The following is a 17,330-nucleotide window of genomic DNA, read 5'->3' as shown; positions in this document are numbered from 1 at the left end:
TGGACGTCAGTGATTGGTTGAAATTATCGAAATAAGACGAATTTTTTACATGAAATAAATTCGAATACAAAAATATTTTTCTGTTCTATAACACAAAATAGATAAGTATACGAAGTTTGAAAGTCTTTCGGTACCAAAAACACTACGTAAAACATTAATGAAAAATGTGGCCCACATTTTAAAAAAGATCCTTTTTTGTTTCTGTCTACCAAATTCACTCACAAGGCTTTGGCCGTCTCAAAGCTATAGAAGAAGAGACTTGCCCAAGGTGCCACACAGTCATGTCTGCAAATTATATATCTATACTTATAAATTTGACATGAGCGATTCTTTCTTGTCTTGGGATTCACGGTCAAATAGCTGGATGGAATTGCACAGAAAATTACCCAGATGTGTAGAATGATCCGGTGGTGTTGCTGGACTTTGTATATTTTTTCATAGCTCCCATGGTTACCACGATAATCTATGATAATCTTATGTTTATGAATGAGAAAGGAAGGCGTGATAGATGAATAAGGAAGGAAGGGGTGATGTCATACTTGGTAGTGGGATGATAAAAATTGTACGCTGAAAAAATAAATCAAACAGCGTTTCAACTCTGTGTGAATGCAGTGTGTGTGTGTAAAAGGGGGGTATGTGTGCAATGAAAGTGGGATGGTTCATCTTTGTTCACTTAGTATTTGGATTTATTTTTTGATTTGGTTGAATCTTGGCTGGGTTTTTTGTTTTTCTTTTTTTTTGTTGGTCAGTTATTTTTAGCATTTTGACAAAAAAAAATTCTAAAATTGTTTTTTAACGTAAGCGTGCCCAAACAAGTCGAATCGAATGCTTACACAGAGCAGGTTTTACAGCCACATCATCCAAACCGGCCGGGTGAAACCAGGCTTAGCTGCTAGAATATATATATATATATATATATATATCTATATATATATATATATATATAATCAACATAGATAGGACCTACTCAGCTTATGCAAGGAAAAGATAATGGTGGCAATATATATATGTATATATATATATATATATATATATATATATATATATATATATATATATATATATATGTCTTAAAATACTTGGACAGATTATCAAAAGCTGACAAAATCATCATTTAATGGAAATGTCCCTTTCCATGTTGGCATGGGTTGGACAGTTTGATAGGAGCTGACAAGCCAGAGGGCTACCCCAGGCTCCAGTGTCAACTTTGGCATGGTTTCTATGGCTGGAGAGAGACATTTCTTAGTACCAGCCATTTTACCCGGGATACACATATTCCCTAGGAGTATTTTACAAGACACTTTTTTGTGGAAAAAATGTATTTTATATTCCATCAAATGCAGTATAATGAGAAAAATTGTATGTAAATATTGAATTGGTGAAAACTTGAAAATTGTCAGAGAGAGTCTTTTTTTTCATTTCCTTTTCTTGTCTCCTGCACAGCTCCCCAGTGGAAACTGTATTGTTTTATGCAATCACCACACTACATAATCTGCTGCTTCATCAAGAAGGTTCCAAGATGGCTGTACGATTGGCTGGGGGGTTACAGAAAATGGTGGCTCTGCTGCAAAGAAATAACGTAAAATTTCTTGCTATTACCACAGACTGTCTGCAAATTTTGGCTTATGGAAATCAAGAGAGTAAAGTGAGTTGAGTTTAGATTTGGAAATTCTGTAAAATAATCAACAAAATACTCTAATTCCTATTCATGATTGGTGCATTTTTCTTTACAATTTTCTTATATTTCACTTTCTTAACGAATCTCAATTCTATTTAATTGCAGTTGATTATATTGGCCAGTGGTGGTCCTGTTGAACTAGTTCGTATTATGAGGTCATACACATATGAAAAACTGCTGTGGACTACTTCCAGAGTACTTAAAGTTTTATCCGTTTGTTCCAGCAATAAACCTGGAATAGTTGAAGCGGGTAAGTAAAGTGTTTTGTTTGAATTTTCATCACTAAATTTCTGATTGGACTTTTTTGTATAAGTCTGGGACTTTTTCTATTGGTCTCTTTCTGCTGAACCATCAAGTTACAGGGACGTAAACAGACATATATATATATAGGACAGGCTTCCACACAATTTCCATCGAACAAATTCACTATCAAGACATTGATCAGCCTGGGGTTAAAGTAGAAGACACTTGCCCAAGCTACCACACAGTGGGACTGAACTTGAAACCACACTGCCATGTTTGTCTCTTTTGGTGTTGGTCTCCCTTTTTTATCATGCAAATTGGCATGTAAACACACCCCAGTGTCATGCAAATGGCACCCGTACCAGAGGCACATACAAGCACCCATTACACTCTGAGTGGTTGGCATTAGGAAGGATTCCCAGCCGTAGAAAACCATGCCAAATCAGACTGGAGTCTGTTGCAGCCTTCCAGCATGCCAGCCAAGTCAAACCGTCCAACCCATACCAAGACAACAGACGTTAAATGATGATGATGGTGATTATATATATAATAATTTATTTATTTATTTAAATATCCAACCACAAATATAGTCAAACATGGCTTCGTGGTTAAGAAATTCCTTCCCAACCAAGCAGTTTTGGGTTTGGTCCCACTATGTGACAGCTTAAGCAAGTGTCTTCTGCTACAACCCTAGGCTTTTGAGTGGATTTGGTTGACAGAAACTGAAAGAAGCCCATTATGTGTGTATATATATATATATATATATATGTATGTTTGTTTGAATGAGTTTATATATTTTATTCTGCAGTGTTTAGTGGTTGTAAACAATTGCTTCATGGGCAGTGTCATTTGCTTGCGGTCCACCATATAAGCAGGTCACAACAGATATGTGGTTTTTCTAAACAGTAAGTAGCTTGCTTACCAACCACATGGTTCCGGGTTCAGTCCCACTGCGTGGCACCTTGGGCAAGTGTCTTCTACTGTAGCCTCGGGCCGACCAAAGCCTTGTGAGTGGATTTGGTAGACGGAAACTGGAAGAAGCCCGTTGTATATATGTATATGTATATATATGTGTGTATGTGTTTGTCCCCCCAACATCGCTTGACAACCGATGGTGGTGTGTTTATGTCCCCGTAACTTAGCGGTTCAGCAAAAGAGACTGATAGAATAAGTACTAGGCATCCAAAGAATAAGTCCTGGGGTCGATTTGCTCGACTAAAGGCGGTGCTCCAGCATGGCCGCAGTCAAATGACTGAAACAAGTAAAAGAGTAAAAGAGTAAGTAGGTGAATGGTGAACGTGGAAAGAGGCATGATCAATGCTGGATTGAAAACAATATGCATGCAAGATATTTTAAGTCCTAAGGTCTGTCTATGCACTTGATAATTTGTTAAATCTTAATAATGCCTTCAGATTAAAGAAGCAGAAAAGACAATGTAGGTTTACATTTATTATACTACTACTGCTGCCATTACTACTACTTCTTAGTACAATATTTAGTAAACACATCGATATAGTTCAAGTACTAAATCTGTCTCTGACCACAGTCAATGTGAGTTTTTGTTGTCGATGATCAATGACCAATCAATAACACTGTTAAAATTCATGTTATTAAGGCGTTGAGCTGGTAGAATTGTTACCATACTGGACAAAATGCTTGATCGCATTTTTTCTGAATTGACATTCTGAACTCAAACTCTGCCGAGGTCGACATAGCCTTCCATCCTTTCAGGGTTAAAAAAAATAAGTACCTGATGAGCACAGGAGTCGATTTGATTGACTTAACTCTTCTCCTGAAATTACTGGCCTTGTGTCAACATCTGAAACCAATATTTACATTGTTGCTGTTGTTTTAATCATTACAGGAGGAATGTCCGCTTTGGCTGATAATTTAGCACATGAAAGCCCTCGTGTTGTCCATAACTGCCTCTGGACCCTGAGAAATTTATCAGATGCTGCTACGCGTGTGGTATGTACAATATTTTATATCTGTTGTAATTATTCAGTCGACAATATTTCAGACATTGGCAGAATCAATAGAGCAATCAGGCAAAATACTTTGCAGTGTTTGTTTTGGCTATTTATATTCTAAGTTCAAACCCCTCAAGGATCAACTTTAATTTCTCTTCCTCTAGGGTTAATAAAGTCCCAGTCAAGTACTGGGGCTGACATAATCAACTATTCCCTCCCTGTAAATTTGGGGATTTGTGTAACAGAAGCACCTTCTATAATGTCCTATGTAACTAATACATTCTTGGTTTTTGTTTTCTTTTGCTTTTTTTTCTTGAGCTTTCTTTTCTTATAATCCATGGAAACCAGGCAACTGGTTTCCATGGCGTATAAGTGAGATTGCAGTCATGACCAATGCTGGTATTTCGTAACTGGCACCCGTGCTGGTGACGCATAAAAAGCATCCACTACACTCTTGGAGTGGTTGACGTTAGGAAGGGCATCCAGGTGTAGAAACCTTGCCAAAACACATTGATTGGAATCCGGTGCAGCTCCCCAACTTACCAGTTTTTTGTCAAACTGTCCAACCCATGCCAGCATGGAAAACGGATGTTAAACGACGATGATGATCACAACAGTCCCCCTGAATGGGATGCCAATCCATTGCAAGGTTCAAGGCCAGCGATTTTTGAGAGGATGGGACAAATCGATTACATCAACCCCCAGTACTTGAGCAGTACTTTTGTTTTATTGACTCTGATGGGGATGACAAGCAAAATTGAACTCAAAACATAAAGAGTGAAAGGAAACGCCACTAAGCGTTTTATCCAACATGCTAACAAAATTCTGCCAGCTGCAAATTCCTTCCCTGTTCTTTGTCTCTACCCCTATTCATTTTCAGTTCCTATGCTGGTGACATATAAAAAGCACCTGTACTACTAGTGCTACCTAAAAGAGCACCAGTACACATTGTAAAGTGGTTGGTGGTAGGAAGGGCATCCAGCCATAGAAACTATGCTAAAACAAACATTTGGAAACTGGTGCAGCTCTCCAGCTTGTCAGCTCCTATCAAATCATCTGCTTCATTCTGGCATTGAAAACAGACATTAAATGATTGGTATAAACTTAAAATCAATAAGTTTTTGCATTCTTCAATATGGACAGCTTCATCATCGTCAATCTTCTTTTCTATGTTGGCATGGGTTGAGCTAGTTTCCTAGGGCCAAATGCCCTTCTTGTTGCCAGCCCTTTTTACTCACCATATGACATACAGAAACAAGATGTATCTAAACTAAAATCAAGATATAGATATACATTAATGCAATAAATAATTTGATACATTGCACTCTCGGAGTGGTTGGCGTTAGGAAGGGCATCCAGCTGTAGAAACTCTGCCAAATCAGATTGGAGCCTGGTGTAGCCACCTGGCCCACCATTCCTCTGTCAAACCGTCAAACCCATGCTAGCATGGAAAGCAGACGTTAAACGATGATGATGATGATTGATTGATTAAAATTCAGAAGTTTTTTTAATTAAGAGAACCAGCTTGTGTTATCTCACTTGAATGGTTTCATAAATATTCAAATCATTACAGAGGATTTAAATGGCTGAGCTGATAATTCATTGAATGAAACATCTCGCCTCCCTCCTCCTCTCTCTCCCTCTCTGCATATTTCAAGGACCATTAAACCTTTCATAAAATACATCCTGTCCATACTGTAAAGTTGTTAGTTTGAAGAAAGACATTCAGCATAAAAGAAGAGACACACACAAAAAAAAAACTAGCACACACAACAAAGAAGTCTGGGTTTCACAGTTGCTGTGTATTCAAGATGTTAAATGAACACATTGAGTGACAAAATGCTTTGACCTGTCCACCCTATGTAGCATTGGAAAGTTATTGTAAAAATAATGTCCATATTGGTGTTGGTGTGTACTTTTATAGGAAATAACTTTGACTAAAAACCAGTGATATCCTGAAACATAAATGCATTAAACCAGTGATTGGTTCATTGGAAACCAATCACAAACGATCCTATTTTTACTGTAATGTAAAACATGTCCAAACTAGATGTTCAGATTAAAGATTGGTCATCATCATTTTATATCCACTTTCTATCAGGGCTGTGGAGTCGAAACAAAAAGCTCCTCTACTATTGGCATCTCTGACTCCAACTCCTCTTTATGTAATAAAGTGATTGTGGTCTACATATCTCGTAAAGCATGTGCATACGCTCGTACTTTGAGTAGGCCTATATGATATAACTGGTTTATATTAAAGAATAAAGATATTGTGAGTCAGAGTCAATACAGTTTTACTGACTCCAGCTACCCCTTAATAGTTTCCGACTCCACAGCCCTGCTTTCTATGCTCGCATTGATCGAACTTTTTGATAAGACCCAACAAGTCAGGGGACCACATCTTGAATGAAGAGAAGAATAACAGACAGATTGTTGCAAGACTGAAAGGCCTCTCTTGAATGAGGGGGGAGAATAAAAAACAGGGTGTTGCATGACTGAAGGGCCTCTCTTGAATGAGGGGGGAGAATAAAAGACAGGATGGACACTTTTCAGCAAGGAGATAAGAAGTTTAAACATGAGTAAACTGAAGGAGCAGGACCTGTAAATGTATTTGATACTCTTCCTTTGTAAACCAGTGTTTTTGCTCATTCTGTATTTTTATTTTCCTCCTCCACTGTAAGTTTATTGTCTTTGTCGGTTGCAGGAAGGAATGGAAGGTTTATTACAAATGCTCGTCCAGCTGTTATCATCAAATGATTTCAATGTGGTCTCCTGTGCAGCTGGTATTCTATCGAATCTTACTTGCAATAATCAACGCAACAAAGTTACTGTGTGTCAGGTTGGTGGGATTGAAGCACTTGTCCGTACCATAATGCAGGCTGGGGATAAAGAAGATATTACTGAACCTGCGGTGAGTTGACTATGTTTCCTTCTTTCTTATTTCTATCCCTGTCACTATTTATGTTTGATTTGATTTTAAATTACTGTTTGACCCTTTTACTATATTTCTGTTGAGATATACTAATTCTGAAAATTACAAAGGATTTATTAAATTAACTTTGTCGTTATTAAGCTAGTGTTTGGAACATAAATTAACATGAAAATTTGTTGGAGGGGTTTTAATTTAGCCCAGGGGTCCTCAGCCAATTTTTACCTATGGACCCCTTCGATTCCTGTTTTACTCAGTTGGACCCTCATAGCTATTCAATGTTTTAAAAAATCCCATTAAATTTCTATAATTAAATATCATAAGGAATTGTATTTAAAAAATTTAAATAATTTGTGTTGTAGAAGCAGGGCCAGTTTATTGCACATAAATTTTAGCTATAAAATCTTGCTGGACCCCAGTTGAGAACCTCTGATTTAGTCTTTAAAACAGGAAGCTTGTATCATGAAACCAAGGACAGTTTCAGGCAGGTTAATAACAAAGGGGTTAATTATGATGTATTCAGTTTGATGTAACTTCCTCTTGTTCTTTGATTTGTAGGTGTGTGCTCTACGTCACTTGACCAGTAGACACCCCGAGGCTGAGATGGCACAGAATGCTGTCCGCCTGCACTATGGCCTCCCTGTTCTAGTCAAATTACTTCACCCACCAAGCCGTTGGCCACTTATCAAAGCTGTGGTAGGACTGATTCGCAACCTTGCTTTATGCCCTGCTAACCACGCACCCCTTAGAGAACATGGAGCCCTTCCCAGAATTGCCCAACTTATGATCAGAGCACATCAGGATACCCAAAGGGTACGTAGCAGTTCTCCAGTTATTTCATTTTGGTTTTTAAATTATTTAATTTTGCTTTAATGATAAATGACTTAATTTTCTAAAATTAAATAATGCTTCTAACATCTACAAACATTAAAAAAACTGTTTTACTAATCTGTTAAAAGAAAAAGAAAATTTTGTTTTTCACAAATTAAATCAACTTTCTGTTGACATTTGCTAGTTTCCAAATACTTATGTAATTGCACTCCAAGTTATACATAGTTTCATAATTATTTTTATTTGCTCGTAATTATATGCCTGTTGTCTGGAAATGTTTCCTAATGTATTAGAAGGTTAAATGTATTCTTTAATTTCTCATGGATGCTTTTTGTTTTGCAGAGAGCTTCTATCAGCTCAAATGGCCAAAGTTCCAATTATGTTGATGGTGTTAGAATGGAGGAAATTGTTGAAGGTACCGTGGGCGCACTTCACATACTTGCCAGAGAAGCACATAACAGAGCCGTTATTCGCAGCTTGAATTGTATTCCACTGTTTGTACAGGTAATATTGACTTACATTTGTCTCTCCAGCTATGTTTGCTAAATGATTTGTTATAGATTGAACTGATGTATTTACTCTAATTAGATATCATCATCATCAAAGTTTTACATCTGCTTTCCATGCTGTCATGTAATGAGTGGTCATTACTGCACTTCTTGATAAGCCAGAGGAATTTATCTTACAAATTTCGTTTTTGGTTCTTATGGCTGGATGCCCTTCCTAACACCATCTACTTTATAGAGTGTACTTAGGGTATTTTTTCATGGCACCAGCACTAGGAAAATTGTTCAATAACTTCAACAAAACTTTTAAAGGGGCCTTTTTACCTCACTTAACAGAGAGCACTGGGGCATTGTATCATGGCACCTACACTAGAGGATAAGAGAGAATTGCTTCATGCTTTACAATAAATTTTTTTAATGAAAAAAAGAAACCACCTGAACTGACTAGACTCAATACAGGGGATCTCGAAAAGGGACTGTACAGTGATGATTTTGTTCTATGGGACTCATGGAGGCAAAGTGGCTGAGTTCCTTTTGAATGTTGGGCCTCACAGAGACGAAGTGGCCGAGTTCCTTTCGAGTGTTAGACCTGATGGAGGCAATGACCAAGACCTTTGGCATTACATTGTGTTTGAGAAGAAGACCCATCGAGCCGAACAAAATCGCAGTCGTAGCAGATACTGGTGTCATGCAAATTGGCACATAAACACACCCCAGTGTCACACAAATGGCACCCATTACACTCATTAGGAAGGGCATCCAGCCGTAGAAAACCATGCCAAATCAGACTGGAGTCTGGTGCAGCCTTCCAGCGTGCCAGCCCAGTCAAACTGGCCAACCCATGCCAGCATGGACAACGGATGTTAAATGATGATGATGATGATATTAAGAGGTATAGATAATTTTGTTGTTTTTTGTTGTCACTGTTTCATTGCTAGGGTTAAGAACTAAATCTGGGTGTCTTTTCTTTTCAGTTACTCTATTCCCAGATTGAAAATATACAACGGGTTGCTGCTGGTGTCCTTTGTGAATTGGCTGCTGACAAAGAGGGAGCCGAAATGATAGAACAAGAAGGTGCGACAGCGCCTCTCACCGAGCTTTTACACTCCAGGAATGAAGGAGTTGGTAAGAGACTTTTTTTTTTTTAACAAAATAGTGGCGAGATCATTGTCGCGGCTGATGCCAGTGTTTCATAACTGGCACCCATGCCAGTGGCACGTAAAAAGCGTCCACTACACTCTTAAATGGTTAGTGTTAGGAAGGGCATCCCGCTGTAGAAACCATGCCAAATCAGATTGGAACTTGGTGCCTTGGTGCAGCTTACCAAATGGATGGTAAATGACAATGACGAATACCTAACTAACAGGCTAACTTATTATGCTGCACTAAAGAAACAGCATCATCATCATCAATTAAGAGTGGTGTACTGGGTGCTCTCTACATGACGCCAGCACAGGTACTTTTTATGTGGTGCTGGGCAATGGCATGGGTGCTTTTTATGTAGTGCCAGGCAACAGCATGGGTGCTTTTTACATGGCACCAGCACATTTGTAAAATTGATTTGCCCTCTTACAAGATATTACATGGTCATGACTAACGATAAATAATCATCAAATTTTATTAATCCTTCCAAATATACAATGTGAAGCTTAAACTTCAGTCCTTATATGTTTTGGAAACCTGCTAATTTAAATCATAAAATATACTATTAAACAACAAACTCTCACTCTTCAAAATTACTGGCCTCAAACCAAAATTTGAGACTATCATTATTATAGTTAACCTTAACATAGTTTATTGTGATATTATTATCAAGGTCTGTAAGCGTGGAACAAATGGTTAATGTGCTGAGCAGTAATTATTTTTATAGATAAATGACAGTTAAAATCCCACCTGTTAGCTTCACCGTAGCATTTTATCCCACCATTTGTCTGCTAGAAATATTTGCTATATTCAGTTCAATAGACTACAGCTGCTCCAACACAGCATCTGTGTGTATGTGTGAAGGAACAAATTATGCAATAGAAATTTATATGGGGTTAGGGATCACCAACTGACCAGGGGTACACTTAAAACCCAAATAGCACAGTGTGTAAAGACAGCAACAGTACTTCATTCTTAATTCTATAAGGGTATGGTTATCAGAAAGTGCCACAAGTCAGCATTAATCTATCCTAAATCTAAGACCAGGGGCTGATTTTGTTTTGTTTTCTTTTTTTGTTTGTTCTTCAGCCACATATGCTGCTGCTGTTCTTTTCCGAATGTCTGAAGATAAACCACATGATTTCAGGAAACGTTTGTCTGTGGAACTAACCAGTTCCTTATTCAGAGGAGACCAAAATATTCCATGGACAGAAGTAAGTAGCCATTTATTTTAATTTCTTGATGTTAGATTGTTTGAAGACAGCTGTAAGAAAATTCTCTTCTACATCCAGGCAATCACAGAGGAGTTCAAGACAGGTTGCCCCTGGGAGCTCCTCTATGCTGATGACCTTGCCCTAATTGCGGAGTCACTATCAGAACTAGAGGAGAAGTTTCAGGTGTGGAAGCAAGGTCTAGAATTGAAGGGCCTTAGAGTCAACCTAGCTAAAACCAAAATCCTAATAAGTAGGAAGGTAGATAAAACACAAACCCCTTCAGGTAGATGGCCCTGCTCAGTATGTAGAAAAGGAGTAGGTAGTAACTCTATAAGATGTACCCGGTGCAAGCTATGGACACATAAGAGGTGCAGCAACATCAAAGGCAGGTTAACTAGCAAGTTAGTTTTTGTTTGTGGCAGATGTTCAGGTGCAATAAAGACTGCAAACAAACAGGAAACAACTTCTATCTCATTCCAGGGTGAAAAACTAGAGGTAGTCGATAGCTTCCGCTATCTGGGCGACCAAGTTAGTAGTGGGGGTGGGTGCGCTGAAAGTGTAGCTGCTAGAATAAGAATAGCCTGGGCAAAGTTTAGAGAGCTCTTACCCCTGCTGGCGACAAAGGGACTCTCACTCAGAGTAAAAGGCAGACTGTATGACGCATGCGTACGAACAACCATGCTACATGGCAGTGAAACATGGGCTGTAACTGCTGAGGACATACGTAAGCTCGCAAGGAATGAAGCCAGTATGCTCCGTTGGATGTGTAATGTCAATGTGAATACCCGTCAGAGTGTAAGTATCTTGAGAGAAAAGCTGAACATTAGAAGCATCAGTTGTGGCGTGCAAGAGAGACGATTGCGCTGGTATGGACATGTGGTGAGAATGGAGGAGGATAGCTGCGTGAAAAAGTGCCACACCCTAACAGTTGAGGGAACCCGTGGAAGAGGTAGGCCCAGGAAGACCTGGGCTGAGGTGGTGAGGCAAGACCTTCGTACATTGGGCCTCACCGAGGCGATGACTACGGACCGAGACCTTTGGAAATGGGCTGTGCGTGAGAAGACCCGGCAAGCCAAGTAAGATCGTTGCCAGTGCCCCTGGACTGGTTCTTGTGCGGGTGGCACATGAGATGCACCATTTTGAGCGTGGCCGTTGCCAGTACCGCCTGACTGGCTCCTGTAGGATTTTCGAGCGAGATCGTTGCCAGTGCCCCTGGACTGGCTTGTGCGGGTGGCACATAAAAGACACCATTTCGAGCGTGGCCGTTTTCGTGCGGGTGACACGTAAAAGCACCCACTACACTCTCTGAGTGGTTGGCGTTAGGAAGGGCATCCAGCTGTAGAAACTCTGCCAAATCAGACTGGAGCCTGGTGTTGCCATCCGGTTTCACCAGTCCTCAGTCAAATCGTCCAACCCATGCTAGCATGGAAAGCGGACGTTAAACGATGATGATGATGATGATTTACCTCCCAGGATTTTATAATAATAATAATAATAATAATAGTAATAATAATCCTTTTTACAAGGCCTGAAATTTGGAGGAGGGGATAGTCGATTACATTGACCCCAGTGTTTCACTGGTACTTAATTTATCAACCCCAAAAGGATGAAAGGCAAAGTCGAACTCAGCGGAATTTGAACCCAGAACACGAAGGCAGACAAAATACCACTAAGCATTTCACCCGATGTGCTAATGATTCTGCCAGCTCACCCTCTTAATAACAAGACTAATAATAATAATAATTCTCTCTACTGGGGGCACAAAGCCTTGAACTTGTGCGGAGTGGGGTAAGTCGATCATATCGACCCCAGTACTTGACTACTACTTATTTTATCGACCCCAAAAGGATGAAAGGCAAAGACAAACTCGGCAGAATTTGAACTCTGAACATAACGACAGGTGAAATACCGCTAAACATTTCATCCAGTGTGCTAACAATTCTGCTGGCTTGCTACCTTCAATGTTAATAATAATAATAATAATAATGGTTTCAAATTTTGGCACAAGACCAGCAGTTTCAGGGGGTGGAGTTAAGTCAATTACGTCAATCCGCAGTATGCCACTGGTACTTATTTTACTGACCTCAAAATGATGAGAAGCAAAGTCCAACCTTGAAGGAATTTTAACTGGAGGAAATACTGCTAATGTTTCTGCTAGCTCACCACCTTGATGAAATTTGGTGGGAGGAGACAGACGATTACATCAACCCCAGTGCTCAACTGGTACTTGCTTTATCAACCCCGAAAGGATGGAAGACAAAGTCGACTTTGGCAGAATTTGAACTCTGAATGTAAAGATTGGTGAGATGCTGCTGAGTGTTTCACCCAACATGCTAACAATTCTGCCAGCTTACTACCTTAATAATAATAATTTAATGTCCATTACATGCTGGCATGGGTTGGATGGTTTGACTGAGCCAGTCACGCAGATCATGCCAAATCCAGTCTGATTTGGCATGGTTTTCTACGGTTGGATGCCCTTCCTAATGCCAACCACTCAGAGGATAATAGGTGCTTTTATGTGCCACTGGCACAGGTGCCATTTGCATGACCTCAGTATCTGCCACGCTGCAATTTTGCTCGGCTTGATGGACCGTCTTCTCAAGCACAACATAATACAAAAGGCCTCCATGAGGTCCAATACTCGAAAGGAACTTGGCTACCTTGCCTCCATGAGGTCCGCTCAAAAGAACTTGGCTACCTTACCTCTATGAGATCTGCTCAAAAGGAACTCAGCCACCTGACGTCCGTGAGGCCCAACACTCGGAAACTCAGCCACTTTGCCTCCATGAGGCCCAACGCTTGAAAGGAACTTAGCCACCTCACTTCTGTGAGGCCCAACACTCGAAAGGAACTAGGCCACTTTGTCTCCAATTATAATGATCGTTCTTTTTAATTTCAGCCGAAGGTCAACAATATTAGGGGAGGGGCTGAGTTAATTACATTGACCCCCAATGTTCAAATGCTTACATCAACCCTGAAAGGTTAAATTTTTTATTTGTTTTTTCTTGTCTTCCAGCCACCTGGTTTTGCAGACGTGGGCAGCAATTTGCTACCCCCTCCTGCTGAGGACACTTTCAGAGATCAGATATATGTCCCTCCACAGCACCATGGAAGCCAAGGTAGCATGCAGAGTGGTTACCAAAGTGACATGACTAGAGGAGGTGGGACAGGCAGTGGCGGGGGAGGTAATGCTGGTGGGGGAGCAGGTGAGTGAATAAAGTCTTCTTGTCAGTTCTAATTTATTTTTTTCTTTAGAGAGGTGTGTTTGTAAGTGTGTGTATGTATATATATTTGTGTGTGTTTAACTATATGATGTATGTATATATATATATATATATATATATATTTGTGTGTGTAATCCTATGATGTGTATATATTTATATATATTTGTGTGTAATTATGAGTTGTGTCGTCTTCATCATTGTTTAACGTCCATTTTCCATGCTGGCATGGGTTGAACGATTTGACTGAGTTCTGAAAAGCCAGCAGCTGCACCAGGCTCCAATTCTGACCTGGCAATGTTTCTACAGCTGGATGCCCTTCCTAATGCCAACCACTCTGAGAGTGTAGTGGGTGCTTTTTACATAGCACCAGCACAGGAGCCAGTCAGGGGGTGCTGGCATCGATGACAATCAGACAGTGCTTTTTACATGCCACCAGCACAGGAGCCAGTCAGGCGGCACTGGCATCAGCCACATTTGGATGGTGCTGAGCCAGTCACGCAGACCTGGCATCGACCATGTTTGGATGGTGCTTTTTACATACCACCAGCTTGTGTATGTGTAATTATATGATGTTTATATATTTGTGTGTGTAATTATATGGTGTGTGTGTATATATATATATATATATATATTTGTGTATGTGTAATTACATGTGTATATATATATTATTTAATTCACAATAGAATATAAGGATAAAAATCATGTTAATGATTTTTGTCAGGTAGTCAAGGGCAAAAACGACCTAACTCCAAAGTTGTTTTCACCCTTGCTTCCTTTATATAATTATATATGTATATTATTATTAATTTTATATATAATCCAAGTAAGTTTATCTATATATATATATATTGTGTAATTATATGATGTCTGTATATATATTTATGTATGTGTAATTATATGATGTATGTATATATTTGTGTGTATGTGTAATTATGATGTGTATATATTTGTGTGTAATTATGATGTATATATATAATATATATCTGTGTGTACATATGTTTTGTACACATACATAACATATATTGCTTGGGAGCAAGGATCACGAGTTTAACACAGGGAAGAGGAGGGACACTGATGGCCATACCTTTTTCAAGAGCATAAATGAAATTCATTAACCTCAGTCAGAAGTCAAAACGCAGTCCCCAGACTTAGCTGAATGTATGATTTATACTAACCACTTAATATCTAATCTCTCTCTCTCTAAATGTATAAAGTAAATAACCTTTAGTTGTTGTATAATTTAACAACAAAGATAGGCTGGGATATAATACAGTTTTCCCTCTCAAATTCCTACTTGAGTGATTAAGTTTAACATGAATCTATTACGAGCCTAATTACGGGTGAATAGGGTTAATTCAAAATAGTTTCCTTTGGCATAAATTTGGGAATGTTTTTGAATACAAGCCAGATACTTAAATCACCTGGAAAACTTTTAGAAAAGTAGTGCCATCACAGGTAGATATGAAAGAGGAAATGTTTACATAAATGTAAGAGTGTTATTGCTCTTTAATTCTTTTGTGACCATATTTCTCATGACATATGATACCTATGTAATGCAATGAAATCTTGAAACTATTCAAATGTGGCTGGATAAATAGTTTCCATGTAAAGATAAGGTAGACACTTCAAAATTTGTGGCTTCTATGTATCGTAGATAGATGTCTCAGGTGGGTTGGAACAAAAAGGGATAAGAAATAGAAAATTATATTTTAGTGTCTGTTTACTGCATTGAATATGTTTAGAATACAAGTATCTAGAAGACATGGTCTTCTTTTCACTCAGTTTGAAACAGGCTGATCTGCTAACATTTACAAGTTAGAACTAAAACCTAACATCTTGTCTGTTTAATTTACTACGTTTCCATTTATTGTGTTGTTTTCAGCATATGATCAGGTGCCTGTGGATTCTATGCAAGGCCTAGAAATCGGCAGCCACCAGAGCAGTGGCTATGGACCAATGGATAACCTACAAGATCTTGGACCGCCTCCCGCTGAGGACTTAAATTTTGAAAACCTAGATACTGGCCTACCTGCCCACACAGGAGACAACAACCAGGGCATGGCCTGGTATGACACTGACCTATAAACTAATAATATTAAGACCTTTGTACATCAAGATACTGGACGAAACTACTGATAAACCACATGATCCATTATTTTACAGTACCATGTCTTGAAAGAGAAAAAAAAAACACAAAATAACCAAAAAAAAAAAAACAAGTGTCCACAATGCATATCACTCAGTTGATCTTTACCATTTCAATGGAAACTTCATTCTTTTTCTCCATTTCACCACACCACCACCACCACCACCACCACCACCACTACCACTACTGATTTACTTTGGACCATAGTGCAGAAGCCATTCCAACCTCCAGCCTCTTCTTCATAGAGTTATGGCTTATTAGCCATTAGGGACTGGGATCTGCAAATGCATCCTTGTTTTTTGTTTTGTTTTTTTTTTTTCTGTTTTTTTTTTCTTTCTTTCTTTCTGCCATGTCACCTCTCTGCATTATTTTGGCCTTCGTCCCTCCTTTGGCTGACTATTTCTCCCTAAATATCAAACCAGCTGCTGCACACAACTGTGCGCCTATTTTTGTCTGTGTGTGTATGTATATATATATATATACAAACTTTTTTTTTATATTATTTTTATTTCTTTATTATTTACAGTTACTATTACCAGACTCTCATTACTAACAACATAACTGTTTCTCTCAACCACCTTCCCCACCCCACCCTCACTCTCCCATCCACAACTTTACACTGGATTATAATCGTTCATTTTCATTTCACTAATCTTCCAAATCCCTTTCCCCCTCCTCCATTTTCCCCCTTCTCTCTTTTTTCATTCATTGAAACCCTTTTTTTTTCTTTTGCATATTTTTGGCTTTTAAATTTTTGTTGTTGTTTCTCCCTTACTATCCCTTCAACACATCTCTCTCTCTATCTATCTATCTATCTGTCTGTCTATCTCCCCTATATTGCTTCACTCTTTCTTCTGTCTGTTGCTTTATTCTCCCTCTTGTCTAAATCTCTACTCTTTTTATCTATCTATCTATCTATCCATCTATCTCTCTCTTATAATGCTTTATGTATTCTTTATTACTTGTCTTTTCCTTTACCATCCCATTTAATAGTTATAGCAGCTCATAGAGCAGATAATACAACCATATGGATGCCTCTGCTGCTTTGGATGTTACACCTTAGTTAATAGTAGTCACTCTAGCTGTGCTTTAGTGAACTATTTCTCTCCTGTGCTTTAGTGTAGTTTCACGGTGGACAAATATGTCCACCATGCAATATTGCTGTATTCATGCTCACTAGGAATATCTGTATGCATGTCTTTATAAATAAACTGGGTTTTTTTTTTCTTTTGTTTTGTTTTCTTTCATTGATTTTATTTCCTCTACCTCTCTTTCTCTCTCTCAATCCTATCCAAACCAACCTGCCTGATACTGCACTTCATAACAAGACCTATCACCATAATTTTTATGTAAGAATTTTCTTTCTTTATTTTGTCATGTTCTAAAATACCAACTTAATATATTTAAACATTTAGATATTTTACTAAAACCTTCAAAATTCCA

At 38.7% G+C, this 17,330-nt stretch overlaps 1 protein-coding gene across 8 annotated transcripts in view; it reads left to right on the top strand.

Annotated features, from left to right (window-relative positions):
- The window catches only part of LOC106873176 (catenin beta), an 81,352-nt gene extending 64,239 nt beyond the window's left edge, over nt 1-17,113 (top strand). For all 8 annotated transcript variants that reach the window (XM_052973244.2, XM_014920407.3, XM_089364005.1 and 5 more), the window contains exons 7-16: nt 1,444-1,645; nt 1,784-1,928; nt 3,786-3,889; nt 6,596-6,802; nt 7,379-7,633; nt 7,994-8,155; nt 9,132-9,282; nt 10,390-10,514; nt 13,534-13,723; nt 15,624-17,113. In XM_052973244.2, coding sequence (XP_052829204.1) covers nt 1,444-1,645; nt 1,784-1,928; nt 3,786-3,889; nt 6,596-6,802; nt 7,379-7,633; nt 7,994-8,155; nt 9,132-9,282; nt 10,390-10,514; nt 13,534-13,723; nt 15,624-15,826 — 1,744 coding nt within the window. In that variant the 3' untranslated portion in view covers nt 15,827-17,113. The remainder of the gene's footprint in view (nt 1-1,443; nt 1,646-1,783; nt 1,929-3,785; nt 3,890-6,595; nt 6,803-7,378; nt 7,634-7,993; nt 8,156-9,131; nt 9,283-10,389; nt 10,515-13,533; nt 13,724-15,623) is intronic.
- The last annotated feature ends 217 nt before the right edge of the window (nt 17,114-17,330 follow it).

Source organism: Octopus bimaculoides, chromosome 1, assembly GCF_046866305.1.
Source record: "Octopus bimaculoides isolate indiv1 chromosome 1, ASM4686630v1, whole genome shotgun sequence".
Taxonomy (NCBI): domain Eukaryota; kingdom Metazoa; phylum Mollusca; class Cephalopoda; order Octopoda; family Octopodidae; genus Octopus; species Octopus bimaculoides.
Note: the sequence above shows the minus strand (reverse complement) of the source record. Positions and strands in the feature narration are given on the sequence as shown.